The sequence below is a fragment of the Python bivittatus genome, unplaced genomic scaffold (genome assembly GCF_059951505.1).
Source record: "Python bivittatus isolate LINGU-HERP-01145 unplaced genomic scaffold, Pbiv_v1 ctg000610_np1212, whole genome shotgun sequence".
Lineage (NCBI taxonomy): Eukaryota > Metazoa > Chordata > Lepidosauria > Squamata > Pythonidae > Python > Python bivittatus.
In genome coordinates, this window is record NW_028277088.1 from 31,111,356 (window position 1) to 31,132,846 (window position 21,491).

The 21,491-nt window shown below is 37.5% G+C and overlaps 1 protein-coding gene across 2 annotated transcripts in view; it reads left to right on the forward strand.

The window, feature by feature from the left end:
• The window catches only part of STK31 (serine/threonine kinase 31), a 46,707-nt gene that overhangs the window by 23,617 nt on the left and 1,599 nt on the right, over positions 1–21,491 (forward strand). The window contains exons 11-23 of one of the 2 annotated variants that reach the window (XM_088150685.1): positions 122–301; positions 1,475–1,591; positions 5,583–5,702; positions 6,006–6,137; positions 8,646–8,747; positions 10,070–10,150; positions 10,578–10,703; positions 11,510–11,635; positions 12,396–12,482; positions 13,937–14,086; positions 15,262–15,387; positions 15,920–15,988; positions 21,234–21,356. In XM_088150685.1, the coding sequence (XP_088006811.1) occupies positions 122–301; positions 1,475–1,591; positions 5,583–5,702; positions 6,006–6,137; positions 8,646–8,747; positions 10,070–10,150; positions 10,578–10,703; positions 11,510–11,635; positions 12,396–12,482; positions 13,937–14,086; positions 15,262–15,387; positions 15,920–15,988; positions 21,234–21,356 (1,539 nt within the window). Of the gene's footprint in view, positions 1–121; positions 302–1,474; positions 1,592–5,582; positions 5,703–6,005; positions 6,138–8,645; positions 8,748–10,069; positions 10,151–10,577; positions 10,704–11,509; positions 11,636–12,395; positions 12,483–13,936; positions 14,087–15,261; positions 15,388–15,919; positions 15,989–21,124; positions 21,357–21,491 lie in introns of both variants that reach the window. The other variant, XM_007425715.3, reaches the window with a different exon arrangement.

The window sequence follows — 21,491 nt, forward strand, 5'->3', positions numbered from 1 at the left end:
ATGGTTACTAGAAGAATCATCATAAAGCCAGAGCACCTTGTTTTGTTTTACACTATGTGATTGTTTTGTGTTTCTTCATTGCTTTTACATTATTTTCTTTGTTATCTATTTTGATATTCAGAAGTTGCAAGGATCTTTGGAGGTTGCATATGGTCAGGCTGATGAAGCAGAGAGTTCAGAAGAAGTGTTTGAGAAGTTCTTTGAGTGGAAGAATGCTCGGTTGGAGGAATTCAGTCGGGTTAGGAATGCTACAGATGCTTCCTTGCAAAATCTTGTAATAAGTTTCAGCAAGATAATTCAGGTAAAAAAGATTTTGTATTATCTTAAGTATAAAAAAAAGCTTTGCATTCAGATTATGACTTGGGGCTAAACTATAGTTATATCAGAGCTCTGTTTGGAGGTCCTGGTCTAATTTTTTTCTAGATATTTTGGATCAGGTAAGTTCGCAGCTTTTCTGCACTGTAGCTAATAGAGACTTGGGAGGAATCTCATTTAAGGCAGTAGAATGAAGAAAAACACCCAACTTCTTTTTTTGCTATATTATAGTTGAATCCAAACAAGGAGATGATGGTTGCTTTTGCAAAAATTACATTGGAAGATCCAGAATTGAATACTTCATCCTATGAAATAACCATTACTATTTGAACTGAGAATTCTTGGACAAAAATGAGAATTTTCTTGTAGTGGTCCTTAGGAAGAAATTAGTATCATGTCTTAATTTAAAACAACAGCTGGGCTGCATTCATGTCTTGGTGGGGAGTAATGTTCAGCTCTGATTAACAGTATGAAATGGAATCACGCTGATCCTTAAGTTGATTAAATGAATGAACAGCATTTCATGAGGTTTGGTCTCTATTTTAGAGGAAATTGAGGCATTTCAGCTCCTGTTCCATTGGCCTGGAAACATGATGCAGACCAAACACATCAAGGGGAAAGCAGGATCCAGTTCTCAGAGGCAGATCATGTTTTATTGAGTCTCCTGCCATTTGAGCTATACCTTATTCTTACAAGTACCAGTTAACAAAGCAACCAGAATACAGTTCCCCTCTTGTCCTTAGAAGTGAATAAGTGTGCTACAGCTGTAACATAGCACTTTTGGAAGTTTCTCTGATCCATGGGATCTCATGTTGATAGGACCTTTTTCTTGGTTGTAAAAAAGCAAATTAGAACTTAAGGTGATAGAGGTGGATTAATCAAGTAAAACTTCCTCAACTTGAGTGTTGACAGGCTGCATTGGAGTGTGATGGCTTTAGGTGCAAGCCTGTGTTATAGTAATCTTTGGAGGATTTGGCTATTTCTTCTTTTGCTTACTTGCTCAAAAAAATAGAGATTGCTCAAGGCAGAACGGAACCAAGTTTAACATCAGCAGTTTTCTCATTCAGTATTAACTTTTTGAGTAATCTTTCTGGAATTACTTTGCAGAGTTGATTCATATTAGTAGAGATAACCACCTTTTGTCTTTTTTCCCATCAAGTTTTTTGACATGGCATCAGCTGTATTATTGAAATCAGAGGATGTAGCTGGCAATATAGATGAAGTTCTTAAGAATGTTGAGTTTGATATTTCACAAGAATTGGACATGTTTCTAACAGTAAGCTAATTTTTCTATATTTTTCTTTTCACGTAAAAATACTCTGCTATTTCATGTTAAAAGGTTTCATGTTTTTCAGATAGGATATATCTTGCTTGAAACTCTCCATGAAATGTAAGTATGAGCAGTGTCCAAGATTTACTATCACCATCAGAGTTTTCTCCATATCATATTTTACTGTGAAGAAACTGAGTAGTCACAGGTCCAAAGGATGGAAGGTGACAGCTGGTGGCCTGCAGGCTGATTAAACCTTGAGCAGTGGCAGAGCTTGCAACTATCTCCTAAGTCCTCTGATCCCTGGTCTGTGTGAGGTACAATCTCAGCTGAAAGAAACATAAGGATTGGTATCCATTTAGTTCTCAAACAGGGAATGGAAAGAACCAGGCAGGCTAGGGACATGTCCTCCATTCTGGATTCCATTTTCAAGAAGGCACGCAAGGTTTTTTGATTGCCAACTTGACCAAAATAGTTCTTAGTCAGATTTAAAAAAAAAAACAAAAACCTCTTTTGCCCAGTTTTTTTAAAATGAGATCTGATTTCAGATAGTTGTCAGCCCTTCAAGGTCATTCAGACAAGAAACCAAAACCATGAATACTACCTTTATTGAAAGGTTACAAGAGAATCTTGCAAGTCTGAAAGCAATTCTCCCCTTTACTTTCCAGAGAACTAGGGAGAGTCCCTTCTGAGATGCTTTCTCTACTCCCATGCCTTCTGTGAACTGAGATATCTCTTGTCTGACAATAGTCTAGGCTGTGGCTCCTCCTTCTCCTGTCTCCCAAGGTTATTTTCACAGCCCATTACAATAGCTGTTTCCAGACAGTATGTCTGCCACATGATTTACTGCTTCCCAATCATGGACTGAATATTTGTGTATCATGAGGCGCCATATAGGAGTTATGCAGTGATTCAGTTTTTTTTTTAAGTTTTTTATTTTTTACAGCAAACACAAACATACATAAACAAACAAGAACATAAAAAACATAAAAACCATCTTCCATCTTAAACCGTGTGTCAGCCAGTTACCATTCATTTGTGCCACCCTTTCATAGTCTTCACTCACCATTTATATAGATTCTCATGTTATCTATCCAACGTATATTTATATATTTATCAGTTATCAATTATTAATCATTTGTGACTAGTCTATCTATAACACCAGGTTTCATTATAAGATTTGTATCATTTTTGTTCATTGATTATATATATATATATGTATATATATATATATATATATAGTAATTTATATCAGTTTATTGAGTTTCTATTATATAATTTCCTAATCTATTACATTACTGTATCTTTTCATCCAACCATTGATAAAACAAATCCCATATCATATAAAATTGTTTGTCTTCTTGCTCTCTAATTTCAAATGTCAATTTACTCATCTCAGCACATTCCATAATTTTCTTAATAACTTCCTCCTGCATAGGTATTTTTTCATTCTTCCAATTCCTAGCAAATACAATTCTAGCCGCTGTCAAAACATTTACAATCAGATATTTCCATTCTTTACTGTATGTTTCCGGTATAATTCCCAGTAAAAATGTCTCTGGTTTAAAGTCTATGTGTTGTTTTGTCATTTTTTCCAACCATGTGTGGATTTTAATCCAATATCTTTTGGCTTCTGAACATGTCCACCACATATGGTAATATGAGCTGGGTATCTGATGACACTTCCAACATTTATCGGACTTGTTCTTACACATTCTCGCGATCCTCGCTGGGGGTAAATGCCACCTGTAAAACATCTTATACAAGTTTTCTTTATATACAGTTGACATTGTCATTTTATAGTTTTGAGACCATAGTTTTTGCCACTTCTCTAAATCAATTCCATATCCAAAATTTTTCCCCCATGCAATAATTGTTTCTTTAACCTGTTCTTCCTCCATTTTAAATTCTAGTAAATGTCCGTAAAGTTTTTTAATCACCTTTTCATCAGTACCCATCAAAATTTTATCTAGAACAGTCAGCTTATCATAAATGCCTTCTGCTTTAAAATCTTTATCAAATCTAGATTCTATTTGCAAATATGAAAACCAATTCATTTTTATACCTTGTTCTTCCAACGCTTGCATAGTTTTAAGTTCACCCTTTTCATTCAATATCTCAGTATATCTAACGCAGTGATTCAGTTTTGAAGAGTATGTAGCAGTTGTTGGCAACTCTTTAAAGAAGCTGCATCTTCTCTCAGGCTCACATGGCTGCCTTCCACAGCTGCAGCACAATCTCAGAAAAAATGCATTGGATTGAAGAAGATGCTGACAAGTCCTACATTCCAAAGCACCTTTTCCTATTCAGAGACAGATCTCTGCACAGCTGGAATAGCAGATGTGCTGAACACTGATAGCATTTTTTTTACTGTAATGAGATTTTTGGGACATGCAGAAGAGAATTTTGAAAGTACTGTCATCACATTTATGTGGATTCAGGAACTTGGTTGAACTCTAGGTCATTTAATGTACAGTAAGTTCCTGTTGGTTTCTTGAAAAAGATTCCAACTTGCTTCCCCATTTTTCTTCAAACTTGGGGAAAAAAGGGGTCAAGGACTACTCACATTCAGTTCTCTTTATTTTATTAACATATGTGCAATTCATCTTTTAGAGCAACTTCCCTTCCAAGACAGCATCTACAAAACATTAAAACACAGTATTAATTCAATAGCAAGAATATATTACTGTTTTTGTAATAAAATACTAAAGCCATAAAGCTAACAATAGCAGTAGAAATAAAGCATAGCATACAGGTAGTTCTCGTTTAATGACCATTTGTTCATTGACCGACGTTATGACGGCACTGAACTAATGGTATTTATGACCGGTCCTCAAAGTTATAGCAGTTGCAGTGCCCCCACTGCCATGTGATCAAAATTCGGGTGTTTGGCAGCCCACCTACATTTATGACCGCAGCATGCCCTTCAACTCCACCCATCTGCCTATCTCCCCCCAACCCTAATCTCTGCCCTTTTGGCTGCCCTGCACTCCACTGTCCCAGCTGACCTTTGCTGTCTTCTTCCTGCTGCTGACAAGCGTGCCTGGCCTGGCCCTTTGCAAGGCAGCGACTGGCCTCGGAAAGGCCACACAAGTGCAGGGCGGTGGAGGGTAAGATGGCCAAAAGGGCAGAGATGGGGAGATAGACGAGTGGGGGGAATTGAAGCGGAGGCAAGTATGGCAGGGCGGAGAAGCATGAGACCTAGCGACCGCAACCAGGACTAAGCAGTGCGATCATGTGATGTTTTGCCTAATTACTGCTTTGCTTAGCGACGGAAATTGTCCCAATTAGGGTCATTAAGCAAGGACTACTGTACTATTTCAAATAAGCTTTGGTGAGATTTGAAATTGGGCTGAATCTTGCTCTTTCACTTCCATAATCCAAGATCAAACTAGGCTAAGGTAGAATTGAGGTTGATTATATTTTAATTTTTCTGGGCTTTTAATCCTCAACCACCCCACTCACACAGTTGCACAGCAGCTTTTGAGGCTGAAAAAGGGACAAGGTCTCATTCCCCTTTTGCTCTGATTTCATTGCAAAGATGCGAATGCTTGGCATTCATTCCGTGAACTCATCTTGCCACACTCAGCCTTGTAACCTACAATAAGTGAGATATTTCTCCCTGGAGGCAGTTTCCATAGCCGCCTTGTTCAGCAGAAGTAGCTGACCCAGCAGTTGGTTCTCAGAAGCCAGGAGTTGTAATCCAGACAAGAGGGTCTGCAAGTAGGCTTCTTCCATTAATGACTGTTTGATCAAGAAGCGCAAACGTAAATTGTGTAAAATATGTTTCTGCTGTATTGCTATAAATGGGAAGTTTTTTAGTTATTTAGATTTATGAGTGTTCTCTTTATGAACAGTGTACTTTCTACTTTATCAAATACAATTTGATAACCCATCATATTTTGCCATTTAGAATGCCCTTCATATTTTTGAAATCAACAAACATTTGCAACCTTGCAATTATAGGTATTTATTGTTACTCTATGATTCCTTTCAGGAGCTAGATGAAAGAGACAAAATAATCATCTTAAATGTGTATGGTGTGGTTATGCAGAAGATCCACCAAGAACAAGATCTCTTAAATACCATCTATCAAAAGTATCTTGAAAGTTGTGAGGTCAGTTTGTCTACCTGCTTCTTTGCCATGTGCTCAGAATGTAGAAAGTCATTAACAACAAAAGATATTTATGCATCTTTTTGAGTAACTTCAATAGGAAAAAAATCACATCTAATTAGTAATGTAAATAGAACAATACAACCTAGCCTGTGTGTTCTGCTTAAAAATGTGATCTGAAAATGTTAATTCTTACATTGTAATGCAATTTGTGTAAAAGGAGTAATATTTATCAAAAGTACAAGAGCTTTTTTCATTTTGCAGTCTCTGTAAATCTGTTTCTCACTAATAGTGTGTTTTTTTCAGTTCAAAAAACAGATTGGGGAGTGGCTGGACATGACTCCTAACATTGATGATTTGTTACTGATTAAGAAGAGAATGAAAAGTATAAAGGCTCAGCTGAGGTGGAAATTGGTAGAAAAAAACAACCTGGAAGAAGTATGGCAATGTTATTTTGATGTTTTAAGATTATTATTATTTCTTATTTTCCATAAGAATTGGTAGATGATGACATAGAAAATGTTACTTTCTAGCTCTGAGGAAGTATCATTGTCATGGACATAATTTATTCACAAAAATCCAAATGAAAGCTTAAAGGGATTTATATTAAAACAAAAATGGCAGATTTCGGAACAATTTAATTTGCACAAAGTGTTTCACAGTGCTAATGCTCCCCACTCCTGATTATTGTAATTTGAGAAAGTATACAATTTCTACACGTATTACATACAGTTAAAAACAACAGATAATCCATTTGTTTTGCAGTGGCTTACCATAGCTCCAGAATGGATATATTAAACAGTATGAGATTGGAAAGCTATAAAATGTTGATTGTGCAGTTACTATAGAATTGGGATGAAAGGGTTGTGAGGAGCACACAGGCTTTAAGAAACATGAAGGGAGGTGCTGAATAAGAAAGAAGTGCTCAGAGCTGTATAAGTACCCTGGGACAATTTTAGTTGGAGTGAGGTACCATCCTGTAGGGTTAATCCAAAGGCCTGTTTGATTCAGCATCCTATTTCTTATAATGGTCAGGGAGACACATGTGGGAAATCAATCACTGGCATGTTACAGTAACAAAAACTACAGTAGTTTTTTTGCCTCATTAATGTCTCTAGTCCTGAAAATTTGGGATAGCTTTATTCTCTATTAATCTGTCCAGTAGAATTAATATAGCCATTCCCAGTCTTTTGGCTTTCAGATTCTAATTTCTGTTCACTGCCTTTGTGGCTGGAAAGACTTTGTAAAAGTATTTTACATGAATAAATGTGTTTAACTACAGCTGCCATCACCTACAGCCATATTGGCTGATGCTGCTGGCAGTTGTAAAAGCTGGGTTGCAACTAATTGAGAGAGTTCCAGATTGTAAATTTAGCAGAGTAAGTGGAATTAGCAGATTTGGAAGCTGTAAGGTTAGAATTATCCATGGTTTACAATGATCTGTCCTCTAAAGAGCTTACTTAAAAAAAACCAAACTCATCTCAGTTGCAGAAGCTCATAAGCTTTTTGTGTGCCATTTTTATCTTCTCTTCCTAATTTTGTGGTGTTTAAATGGCCTTCTTTTGTTTCTGGATTGTGTTTGTTTTGAATTGATGCAAATTGTAAATTGTTGGGCACAAGCACTTTTTAGATAGGGGAAAAAATAGAAGAACCCTCAAAATAGAATTAACCCTTTGTAATCCCTTAAATCTGGGATAACCAACTTCTTAATGTAGGAGACTGGATTTCTTCCAGCTCTTTTTGCACCCTCTGTCCCTTGAGAAGCTTCATTGAGCTTCAGTGTAGTGAATGTGCCACTTACTGCCCCTTCCTTTTAATTTGATGACTTCAATCTCATTGATTAAAGCTCCTTTTATTGGATAGTGGCTGGTAGCCATATGAATTAGAATCATGGAATCATAGGGTTGGAAGCTGCTATGGAGATTTTCTAGTTCAACCCTGTACCCAGGCTAGGAATCCTCATTCGATCCAGAGAAATGGCTGCCCAGCTTTTGATTGAAAGCCTCTAGTGATAAGGCATCCATGACCCCAGGACACAGGTTGTTCCACTGCTCTTGTAGTCAGGACATTTCTCCTGATTTGAGTTTGGATCCTCTCTAGTAGGTTCTTGTTGTATCCTCAGGACCTAAGGAGAATAAATCTACATCCTTTTCCCTGTGACAGCTCTTCAGGTATTTGAAAGTTATCATATCTACCCTCTGTCTTCTCTTCTTTTACCGATTCCTTATAGGATTTAGCCTCCAAGTTCACAGTTCCCAAATGTGTGCCCCTGGGTACTGCAGGATATTTTAAATTTGGACCTAATTACTTAATAAACGGAACCATTAGATACTTCTTTTGGCCTAGGGGCACCATGAAAAATTATTGAGACACTAAGGTCACTATGAACCAAGAAAGTTTGGGGATCTCTGCTCTAAATCCTTCACCATCTTCATTACTCTTCTCTGAACGCTTTCCAGTTCCACATTTCCTCCTCGAATTGTGGTGAGCCAAACTGGACAAAGTATTCCAGGTGCAGTCTGATTAGTGCAGCATATAATGGAACTATCACTTTCCATGCTTTGTTCTGATGAATAAAAATGCTTCTTAATCCTTGTCTATAGGTGGTTCTGTTTATGAGAGAGATGTATTAATGGCAATTTGGCCAAGAAACTGAGTCTCTGTGTCCTTTCTGACAATCACATTTTAATTTGTCTCTAGAGTACTTTCAATATGTAAACAAGAAAAAAACCTGAAAGTAATTGGCATTAATTTGGTCAGGTGAAAGAAGAGAAGGCAGATTTGATATGGTGATTAGAAATTAACACAATTTCAGATACAAGAAGAGGGGATGGAAGGTGAAAAGAAAGAAAATAAGCAGTATACTCAATTTATAATAGGAATATTACCTGGTGCAAATAACTCTTTAATATTTTGAAGTAGTAATTTTTAAATTTCTGCAATCAGTCTGATGATTACAGTGAGTCTGAACTGGCAAAAATAAAAGAAGAAATCACTGCTCTACGGGATAATATATTTCAGGAGATATACAAGGAACAAGAAGAATATGTAAGTATACAGTTACGTTAACACCTTTGAAGCAAGTCGTTTTCTGGTCCAGATGTTCACTTTATGTAATGTATCGTCTAATGCCTATGGAATTAAGACAGATGTCTGTCTCCTTCTCAAGCAAAAGTGTGGCATCTGTGTGTCTTATAAACCAAAGACTTGTGGAGTAAAGTTATATATATTTTTCATATTTATAAATGAATATGGATAAAAAGCTGAAATAAAAGTGTATTTTTGGTTCATCTTCCTTCTAAATACATTTCCAGTAACGAAAAATTGAATATCTCAGTCAATATTTTTAGGGCCAGAGATTGACTTACTTAAATAATTTATTTACCTAAAGAATTTATGAGGCTACCCACCTCATCCTACTGACTCTGGGCAGCTAAGAATACAGAAAGCACAAAGCAAAATAGAACTAAAACAATGCAATACAATGCAGCCGAGACTCCAAGCAAAGTTCAGATAGAATGCATCATAAAACACGCTTACTGGACTCAGCTAACATCCTGGCCTGAATGCCTGAGAGAAAAGTTAAGTTTTCAAGGCCTTCCAGGAGGCTAGCAGGTCAGGGCCACCCGAATTTCAGGACGGAGGCTGTTCCATAGGGCAGATTAGAGAATTGGTCTCTGGCTTACCCCAAGAATGTTTGGGTTTTTTAGTGTCCTATTTCAGAACTCTAATATGGCAGTAGATGGAAAGTAGATGCATTTTAGAGAGGTTGGCTGAAGATCAGTGCTCATGCTCTTTTGTCTCTCAAAAACAGCCTTATTTGGGGCACAAAGGAGAGAGAGGTACTACCACAGCTTCAGGGATTTTTTTCCTTCTTTTCTTAGGAATCTGTTGCTAGATTTGGTGTAGGGAGAATGTGTCTGTCATTCACCACCAAGAAGCAGCTCGTGGTTCCCCATCATGTTATAAATACAACTAAAATAGGGTTTCTACTTCATCTCTGTTCTTAAGATTTCAGACAAGGATGGTTAATTGTGCAATCATCCATGCTTTGAATTCTCATCACATGCCTAGTTAAAATAGCTGTAAACAACTAGAGATGCTGCTCTGTCAGAAGAATGAAGACACAAGTGAAGCTATGATGATGCCCTTTCTCTGGAACAAAAGAGTAGCCGCTGATACTAAGTAGCTAAATGCTGTGCATTGAAGGAGGAGGATAAGGGGAGACTAATTGTCCATGAATATTCACCTGCTCATTGCAGATTCACCATTGTGATACTACAGAATAAACATCAATACATGTTTCCAATATATTGCTGGGTATTGTTTTCATCCTGTGATTGTTACTGCAGACTTTTTCTCTAATTTAGGAAAAGCTTAATCATCTAGTTCAAAAATGGTTTCCTGAGCTGCCACTCCTTCATCCCGAAGCAGGAATTTTGAAATACATGGTAAGGTTTGTATTGTTTACAAAATTAAGATTGGCCGATATATCTCTGACAAAGGCAATTGGCAGTTCTATATGTGTTGTAGCAACCCAAGAAACAAAAGTAATGGGCAGAAATGTTGATCAAGATAAAGGGTAGCAAGAAAGCAGTCTGAAGAACAGGAAAACAAAGAGGAACAGAGCTGGCTTCACTTTCTACATGAAATTCTGTGGTGCTGTGTCTTCCAGAAATGTGATCAGAGGCAGGGATCTTTTCAAAACTAAATGTGGCCCATTGTCTTATAGCCAGCCTGTTATGCTAAGCCTTCTGAAATAATACTGTGACACTTAAAGCTTTTTACCATTAGAAGTGGGGTGCACACATACCATATTATATACAGGTCTGTGATCCAAAACTGAGAATAAGCTGGTTTAATACATGTATTCTCCAGAACTCGGGCGGTCTTCTCACTGTCAGTTTAGAACGTGATCTTCTAGATGCTGAGCCAATGAAGGAACTAAGCACAAAACATCCTGTGACTTGCTCCAGAGTTCAAGGACAGAATGTTCTCCTGAAGGTATTCTTTCTGATTCGTTTGCTTGCTTGTTTTTTCAAAACCACTCTTAATAAAAGACAAGCCTTTAAATAGGCTTAAGAAATATTAAAATGGCTGGGTGTGTTTTGGAGCTGGAAAATACATTTATAGTTCAAGTTCATTTTCCTTGGTAGCCAAACTGAATTTCTCTAGTTTTGACCTTTGAATTTAGAGAAATTGGCCGCCTAAATCCACTTTTCAGGGAGCATGCTGGCTGAGATTTCTGACAACCACACCATTTTAAAAAGCTAATTATTATGGCAGCTTAAAATAAGGATGGGGGTTTATTCCTAGTTCTAGCTGTTGCTGGATTCAACTGTCACCATTCCTGCCTATTGAGCTGACTGGAATTAGGAACATCTGAAGGGTGACATGTATCCCAATCTTGGTGGAAAGCTGTTTAGGATGGAGAAGATGATCTGTGTCCTTGGATAACTACCTAGAAAATACACGTGTGTGTGTTTAGATTATAGGCTACATTTCTGGCCAAATAAAACTCCTTTCCTATTCTTATCTGTCCTTGGGATTGTCATTGTTCTGAAAGTGAGAAACACAATATTATTAGAATACAATTATTACCATTTGGAAATTGGGAGCTATATACTTTATTATTCACAAACACTTAGATAAATGTATTATATAAATGTAATATATCCCAGAACAATTCAGAGAATAAAAACAGGTTGTTTGGCAGAAATTGCTCTCTTTTTATTTTTCATATTCTGGGAAATAGTTTAATAAATATTTCAAGGTACATCTTTTTTACTCATCTGAATTTACTTTGTCAGGGATATACTGTGGATATGAATACTGAAACCGAAGTAATAGAAAGAGCAGCGAAGTATCACAAAGTTTGGAGAGAATTAAGGGAGGAATCTTGTTTAATGCGGCTAATGTTCCTGTTTTTAGGCAAGGCAAGTTGTAAATTGAAGTATATTTTTTCTTTGTAGTTTCTGTATAAAGAGTTTTTATTTGAGGGACTGTGTCTCCCTGATTACATCAGCCCGTCCTATTAGATCTGGCAGGGAAGGTATCTTACGTGTTCCATCGGCCAAGGACTTGCATTTGGTGGGTCCCAGGAGGCGGGCCTTCTCTGCTGTGGCTCCCTCCTTGTGGAACATTCTCCCTCCTGAAGTTAGGCTCGCCCCTTCCTTGCTGTTGTTTAGGAAATCTCTCAAGGCCTGGTTGTGTTATCAGGCCTGGGGGTCTTTGGGAACTGGAGACATTCTTCTATGACTCCACTATGAATGATATTCTGCTCTCTCCATGGGGTTTGTATATTTTAAAATCTAAATTTTTAAAAATTTGTGATAATTTTTTATTTTAATAATAACTTTTTATCTTTTTATAATGCTTGTTTTTATCCACTTGTTATTTTATTTAATTGTTGTATGCCACCCAGAGTCACTTTGTGTGAGATGGGCAGCTATATAAATGTGACGAATGAATGAATGAATGAATGAATGAATGAATGAATGAATGAATGAATGAATGGTTCAAAGATCTCATTCACAGTTTTAATAGGAAGGCCTTTCCCTGCTTTAAGATAAGACTCTTTTTTAACTATATATACACGATATAAAAACACAATTAGGGAAGTGTTTCAGTATCATGACATTTGATGCTTTCTGTTCCCGCACATAATACTTTTGCTTTTGTGTTTTATGTGTTAAGTCTGATCCTGTGGCATATCTAATGATTCCATACTATGCTGGAGCAAGCCTGGGCACACTGCAGATGACTACACCTTTAACCCCAAAAGTAAGTAATGTGATAGTTGGTGTGAAAAGAAGCCACCTTACTCAATTTCTGAGCCAACCTTTCATCCTGGCACTCCCCAGTTTTGTTAGTTCTGCTAGCTGGAGAATTCTGGGAATTATAGTCTTAATACATCTGGAGGCCACTAGATTTGGGAAATGTATTCTAATCAGTGAATGCATTTTTTTGCAGGCCATATTATCTATGCCTTCCATAACTATATAACTGAAAATAGCTCATGGTTGGCATTAAAATTGGGTATTCACAGTTGGAAAGCTTCAGAAACAATTTTTATGGATTTTCATAGATACCTGGTGTGTATTTTTTGGCTCATATCATTAAAAAAAATTTTTTTTTTTTGCTTCCTTTAGAAAGTTAAATTTAGTGCAAAATATCTTCAACTTCTTTAAGTCAGTGGGCACATTGGTAATTCTGAAAAAAGATATCAAATGCCCCTGTAGATTGACTGACTGCTTTTGGTCACTTATGGAATGTTCAGAGAATTTTCTCTATCCTTTCTCTCAGTCTTTGAATGTATTTGTGTGAGTGTTCTGGGTGTGTTCCATATCACACTTTGCTTTCGGTGTTCTTTACAAGATGCTTTTTTCCTCTGTGACTGGCTTTACTGAATTTGCTGTCTCGCTTGCTCTTTATCCCTAGCCCAATGCTTATCCCAAACAGTGTTTGTCCCCCTTCAGACTTAGATGTCTGGCTGTCAAAGAGTAGATGCCAGCCCACATCAGCCCCGCCTCCTATTTTTCCCCTAAGCCTGTTCTGTGCATGTGTAGGATGTCCTAAGCCTACAGAAGTATTCTGGCCAAGAAGAAGGAAGAAGTTGGAGCCACTCCTGTTTTGACTTTCTTGGTTAGCTGAGCAAGATGAGTGTAATTTCCCATATTTAATATATGTTTATACTCTAAAACTGATCCTAGATAAGCTGATCCTAGTTAGCCCTCTCTCCCACAACCTGCCTCATACTTTCCCACCATTGCTTTCTGGAGAATAGAAAGATGTCAAGGCCTCTGCTGTTCAACCCTGAGCTACACATATTCTCTTCTATTAGAAAGATGTCAGAAATGTTATACTTAGAACTCCCACGTTATGCCTTGTCTGGTTATTAGCATTAGTTATTAGAATGGTGATCCCCTTCCCCAGAAGAATGATGGAGGAATTAACAGAAGGATTCTGTTGTATGGCTTCCAGCATAGTTCAAACATTTGGAATTCAGTCATTGCTTTTAAAACAACTGTTGACAAAACATCTAACTCTGCAATCTGGATTAATTAATTTATTGAAAGTTAATCCTACATGGTAAATTATAAATCCAGTTTGACAGGAGTTTTGAAAGTGTTTTTTTCTTGCTTTTTAATTGGATGTGCAATGAGCATTTTTGAAATGCTTCTGGGAATATTTTGGGTCTGATCTCATAGGACCTTCTTTGTAATCACTTTAACTAGGAAACATTAAAAGTAATGAAAGGAGTAGCACATGGTCTGTGTGCACTACACAGAGCTGATATAATTCACGGATCGCTGCATGAAAACAACATATTTGCAATGAACAGAGAACAGGGAATTGTTGGAGATTTTGATTTCACAAAATCCGAGGTAAACAATAATGTTTTCATTGTAAATAACCAGGACTTGCACAGTGTAAATTAATAGCATGAATACTTCCACTTTTTGAGGCTATATAAAATCCAAGGGATTTGAGGAGTTACTCAGTATAGTATTTTGATATTGGTATTATGCTGGTTTTTTCTTATTAGTAAAGTATAACACAGAATAAGTTAATCAGTGATAATATGATAAAAGAATGCATGCATTACAGTGATTAAAATAAATTTGAAAATGAAAAAAGATCCATATAAAATTAATACAAAATTAAATCAATTCTTAAACATATTAAATCTGGATCATACAGAAACATATTGCTACATCTTCTTATTTTTAGAATATAAATTACTCTCAGTTTATCTGTGTAAAATAACTAGTAGGTATTGACATTGGAATCCCTCTTAAAATACATATATCAGTCTGGTGTTATGTTGTTTAGTCCTGTATGCAGAACAACTTTTAAAATACTCAAGATTACTAAAATGCTGCAAGCAAAATTACCAGTACTTTTGCAAATGTTGTAATTATTACTAAATGGGGGAGTGCTTCTTGAGGAGATTATCGTCTTTGTCTATGTCTTTTGCCTTCCACTGTGCTGTCGTTATAATCAAAGTCTTGAGTAGCACGTGTGCATCCTCCACATGCTCATTATTCATGTTTGCATATGAATAATGAGTTTAGCTGTGGGACCACAGATCTCATTAACAGAACTTCCTGAATTTTGGAAAGATAGGGACCATAGGTTGAGAGATAAGGTGGCATATAAACATGGCAACTCACTGCAGAATGTGCAGAGTTTCTGGCATGGGAAGCTCAAGCTGTATGCTACCTTTTAATCAAGCAGTTTCTCCTTGACATTATTTTTCTTTCAGAAATGGTCAGCATAGGAGACTCAAACAAGATGGGCCCCTAATGTGGACCTCGGAAGGATTTATCTCTTTCCTACCACTGTCACACCCAGCTGCAGTTCCAGTCCATACTGGACTCCCTCTAACCTGCTATTTGCATGGAGGAAACTGCTAATGGGGTGGGAGGTTTTTGCCTATGCAAATTAATAACAATATAACTCCCCCCCCCCCAACAGACACATATCAGGGCCTCAATATGAGGAGTGAGGATGAGGAGTCAAAGCTTCTGTACTAAGTTCTGGAATGTTTTACTTCTAGAGTCAGCGTGCTTTGTCAAATTCCGTGACTTTGAATGGCTTGAGTTTAACTTCTCCTGAACTAAAAGAGGGTCGGCCGCCTTCTCCAGCTTCAGATATGTATGCTTTTGGTTGCCTGCTTTACTGGGTATGTAAGCCTTCAGTCACATGCATTTCTGTATCCGAATATAAAGCATCTGGCTCCTGTTTTGATACCTTTGTGTTTGCCTAAAGGATTTATAAGGTGCCCCTTAGGGAAAACATTAAAAAAATGATGACAGTCAATATAATAAAATAAATAATCTGAAGGTTAAATAGCTACAGTTTTCATAACTCCTAAATAGGGTTGTGTTTACTGTGGTTTTTTGTTACATTGTTTGGTCATCTTACCAGGTTGTGCTAGGATGGTTCATTTTGAGCCATCCTGAGCTCTGAATGGAATTAGCACATGCCTAAGAAGTCTAGCACAGGAGATGAACACTGGGAGAGGGAAAGAAGAAGTGGAAAGTAGATAGGAGAGTAGAACTAGAGGAAGGGAGAGAAAAGCGGTGTATGGAATGGAGAGTAGGCAGGAAATTCAGTGCTGAGGGAGTGTAGGTGGGGGGAGAAAACATTTGAGGAGTTGCAGTGTTCAGTTTATTGATCTTTGAGAGTAATTTTGTCAACTTTTAAAATTGCAGCTATTTGTTGGAAAGCAAGAATTGAAAACAAACAGAGATGGAACTCCTCAAATGGATGGCCTTAATATGGTATGTTTTTTTTTCAACCTGAAATATCTCAGGTTTAATTCAGAATTGGCTGCTTTTTTAATGAATGTTAAATAATAATAATTTAGACATTTAAACAGTGTAAGTGGCATAAAGTGAAGTATAGCAACTATTTATACGAGACCTTTTTTAAAATTTTCCTGTTGCTGATCTCCAGGAAAATGGAAATATCAGTGTAAAGTGTTAAGGACAACGGGCTACATATTGTTCAAGTACTGCTAACTAATTTGAGTATGCCACATAAGCACTGGCTCTGGAAAAATGAAATGCAGCCAAAATAAATAGGAGCAACTCAGTGGGAAAAGGTTACAATGTTGCCAAGCAAATGAGGGGAATAACAGAGGTATTCAAAATTACGCATGTTGTTGGGAAAGTGAATGTTTTTTCTTCCTTTAATATCACAAGAACTTGGGCGATGCAAAGTTTATTCTGCTTTAAAAGGGATTAGAAAAACTCATGGGGTAAGGCCATCAATACTCATAGGGATTCTACATGTAGTATCAGACTTAGTATGCCTCTCCTTTGGAGATTTGGAGATTAGTATAAATCTGGGTAGACCAATCTTACAAGAGATAAGCAAAATCAAATTTATTAAAAAAAAAAGAAACAAATCAAATGTAAAAACCTTATTTAAATTTAAATATCAAAATATAAATGCCCAAAGCTAAAAAGGAATATAACTTCTAGAGCTACCCAATTTATGGGGAAGCAACAACTGGTAGCTTGGTTAAAAAACAAACTGAAAATGTAAAATAGGACATAATGTTCCAGTTAGATCATAAGGCAGAGATGTTATGATTTTGCTAAGAAATTGCTTGTTTTACTATTTGACTCTAGGTCTTACAAAATTCCAGCTCATCAAGGAAAATGCTTACTTAAGGTCCATATTGCTAGACTCAGGAGTACAATCCAAATATCTGACAACTGTTGGAATTATATGCTATTTCCTGATTTATAGAAATATATGAAATAATATTTAAGTACAGTGGGGCAAAAAAGTATTTAGTCAGCCACCAATTGTGCAAGTTCTCCCACTTAAAAAGATGAGAGAGGCCTGTAATTTTCATCATAGGTATACCTCAACTATGAGAGACAAAATGGGGGAAAAAATCCAGAAAATCACATTGTCTGATTTTTAAAGAATTATTTATTTATTCATGGTGGAAAATAAGTATTTGGTCACCTACAAACAAGCAAGATGTCTGGCTCTCACAGACCTGTAACTACTTCTTTAAGAGGCTCCTCTGTCCTCCACTTGTTACCTGTAGTAATGGCACCTGTTTGACCTTGTTATCAGTATAAAAGACACCTGTCCACAACCTCAAATAGTCACACTCCAAACTCCACTATGGCCAAGACCAAAGAGCTGTTGAAGGACACCAGAAACAAAATTGTAGACCTGCACCAGGTTGGGAAGACTGAATCTGCAATAGGCAAGCAGCTTGGTGTGAAGAAATCAAGTGTGGGAGCAATAATTAGAAAATGGAAGACATACAATAATCTCCCTTGATCTGGGGCTCCATGCAAGATCTCACCCTGTGGGGTCAAAATGATCACAAGAATGGTGAGCAGAAATCCCAGAACCACATGGGGGGACCTAGTGAATGACCTGCAGAGAGCTGGGACCAAAGTAACAAAGGCTACCATCAGTAACACACTATGCTGCCAGGGACTCAAATCCTGCAGTGCCAGACGTGTCCCCCTGCTTAAGCCAGTACACGTCTGGGCCTGTCTGAAGTTTGCTAGAGAGCATTTGGATGATCCAGAAGAGGATTGGGAGAATGTCATATGGTCAGATGAAACCAAAATAGAACGTTTTGGTCTAAACTCAACTCGTGTTTGGAGGAGAGAGAATGCTGAGTTGCATCCAAAGAACACCATACCTACTGTGAAGCATGGGGGTGGAAACATCATGCTTTGGGGCTGTTTTTCTGCAAAGGGACCAGGACGACTGATCCGTGTAAAGGAAAGAATGAATGGGGCCATGTATCGTGAGATTTTGAGTGAACACCTCCTTCCATCAGCAAGGGCATTGAAGATGAAACGTGGCTGGGTCTTTCAGCATGACAATGATCCCAAACACACCGCCCGGGCAACGAAGGAGTGGCTTCGTAAGAAGCATTTCAAGGTCCTGGAGTGGCCTAGCCAGTCTCCAGATCTCAACCCCATGGAAAACCTTTGGAGGGAGTTGAAAGTCCATGTTGCCCAGCGACAGCCCCAAAAGATCACTGCTCTAGAGGAGATCTGCATGGAGGAATGGGCCAAAATACCAGCAACAGCGTGTGAAAACCTTGTGAAGACTTACAGAAAACGTTTGACCTCTGTCATTGCCAACAAAGGATATATAACAAAGTATTGAGATGAACTTTTGATATTGACCAAATACTTATTTTCCACCATGATTTGCAAATAAATTCTTTAAAAATCAGACAATGTGATTTTCTGGATTTTTTCCCCCATTTTGTCTCTCATAGTTGAGGTATACCTATGATGAAAATTACAGGCCTCTCTCATCTTTTTAAGTGGGAGAACTTGCACAATTGGTGGCTGACTAAATACTTTTTGCCCCACTGTAGCATACACACACATCAAAATAACGCAAGGGTCTATGTGCATAATCCTGCCTAAATGCTACCCTCTTTCTAGAGAAATAAACAAGACCTTTGAAACAGGAATTCCCCTGCTTCCACTTCACCTGGATTTCTTTTTTTCCTGAGTCTGTGGGGAAATGTTAAACTCCACTGTTTCCCACCTGTGTCTAGCAGCTTATCCTTGTTTCAAAAGAAACTCCAGTTGTCTGTCTAGCAAGGGGTGGTTGGGTAGGAAATCTGAGTTTGCACATGAGCCAGATAATATAATCATCTCTCCTGCAGGCATAGTTTGCATGCCTGAGATGAGTGAATATCTGCAGTCTGCCTGACATGGAATTCACAGAATTGTGAACACAAGTTGTCTTCACAGTACGACCACGTTTTGCTAGTATAATGCATATCATTGGTGCCCAGTGTTCTCAAATTCAGTGCTTGGTACCTCCGTGATGCCAAAAGCCAGTTCCAAATTAGGTGGACCAGTGCTTTCAATAAGAATAAATATTAGTCCCAATCATTGTCCTGATAATATTAGTCCCAGTTATTGGGACTAATAGATTTTTTGTAACCTCTTGCCTGATAAACATATTTACTTATTTTGTGACTTTTGAGCAAGTATTACTTTAATATGGGATTTAGATTTTTTTCCTCATAGCTTAAATAGTTTGTTTTGCATTTCTTCCAACAAAATGTTTTTTAATGCATGTTTTACTCCCACCAGAGGATTTTACTAATCATGTTAATTTTTAGTTGTCCTTTTTTAGATTCATGTTGTTTCATAGACAGTGAACTGTAGCATAAACAAAAGCAACTGAAAGCAACTATGTTACTTAAAAGGGGCAATTTTTCTATAATTTTGAATAGCTTCTAACGTACCAAAAAGAAGCAGTTGAAACATATCTCCAACAATTTATCTGCTAATTTTTTTTTTAATATTGTAGGCTGTTCTTTGAATTCTACAGCCAGTAATGACAAAAAATAGCGATTTTCAGGTTTACTTCATTTTAAGACAGTTCTTACCAACAAAACACTCATTTAAGCATTGCTTTGTTAACCATGACTGGGAGTTTGTAATAATCTGCTTTCTTAAAATGGGGGTTATCAGTGTGTATTTGACTCTTGGTTCACTTATTTACAAGATATTTTAACCATAATTAGAAAGCTGCTGCTTTCCTACCAAAAGAAAGGTTTATAAACGTACGTGTTAACAAGTATATGGATAATAGTTCAGGGGCAGTTCCTTGTAAGCTTCTTATGTAAAGTCTACAGGGTTTCCCGTACTTGAGTTCCCATACACTGCACATACCCAACTCGTGGTGAGAAACTATCATGTTTTTCCCTGGTGGAGAGTTTGGGGAAGAAAAAGAAGGGCTTGGTGTTCCTCCTTGTTTCCTAAGCTTTACAGCAGTGTTTCTTAACCTTAGCAACTCTAAGATGTGTGGACTTCAACTCCCAGAATTCCCCAGCCAGCCATGGTGTTTGGGGATTCTGGGAGTTAAAGTCCACACTTCTTAGAGTTGCCAAGATTGAGAAACGTTGCTTTACAGCAGTGGAAGTGAGAGCAAACATTCCCCCTTTACTCCATGGAAAGTTCGTTCTTTCTCTCCTGGAAGTTGTTCAAAATCTGAAAACCTTGTATTATATTTTCCTGTGCGCTCACTTCAGCAGTTGAGGCCTTGCTTATGGGTATTTTCAGTGTGGGAGGCAGAGTCAAAGAGTGGAGCTTTTTCGGTAGTGTCACTGTATAGGATACCCAACCAAGTTGAGGTTTACTCTTTCTTGAGGCTTACTCTTTCTTTTAGCTGCTTGGTATACAAAAAATAGTTTCTGTATTAGTGGTGTTCTCTTTTTTCATTGTTCTGAGTTTCTACTCTATGGCACTTTTTTTCTGAATTTGCAGTTTACAACAACAATAATTTATTAAACTTGTATGCCATCTGATTCTCAGTGACTCTGGGCGGCTCAAAAAAATCAAAGAAATTACAATAAAATCAATAAAACATAAAAGAAAAAGATAAAAGATGGCAAGCGCAACAGACCCGATGGAATGAAGCAAGGGCTTTCCCTCTCTCTCCCTCACTAAAGGCCTGGGTGAACAGCCTTTGTTTTCCTAAAACAGTGTTGTCCAAACTTGGCCACTTTAAGATGAGTGGAGTTCAACTCCCAAAATTCCCCACCCCAAGCTGGCTGGGGAATTCTGGGAGTTGAAGTCCACTCATCTTAAAGTGGCCAAGTTTGGACAACACTGTCCTAAAAGCAGTGTGTACAGTAGGGGAGTCTGCAGGACAGGCTCAAAGTTTCAAGATGGTAGATGTGACATCATGATCAAAGGTGTGTGTGAACATGATGCCATAGCTGCTATCTTGCAAATTTTGCCCTTCCGCTACAGTGGACCACCCAGTATATAGTTTTGACTTCAGGACACATAATGAGATGCTGTCTGCAAACCAAATATTCCTATGTATTGATTTGAATGATGGCGTTATGATTGAGTGATGTTTCATGTTGACCTTTTTCTTTCCTTTTCAAGGATAATAAAGTTAAATCTCTGCTCTCACAACTCCTTTGCTGTAATAATCGAATGACTTCAGAACAGATGTTGAATGCTGACTGCTTCTTGTCACCTGACATGATTTCAGTTCCACTGGAAAGTGAGCTCACTGAATATGACCACGGAGAAAAGAGAACAGAAGATGCTGTTGTGTCTGATGAAAGGCAGGACAACAAGAGAGAACCTTCATCGAATAGAGATTCAGATGGTTGTAAGTATGATCAGAATGCAAATTCACATTAAATAAGATCAGCATAACCTGGACGTCCCAAGATAGCCTTTTCAGTCTTGTGATATTAAAAACAGCAGAAGATACAAATGTACTGTATCTTGAAAGGTTATATAC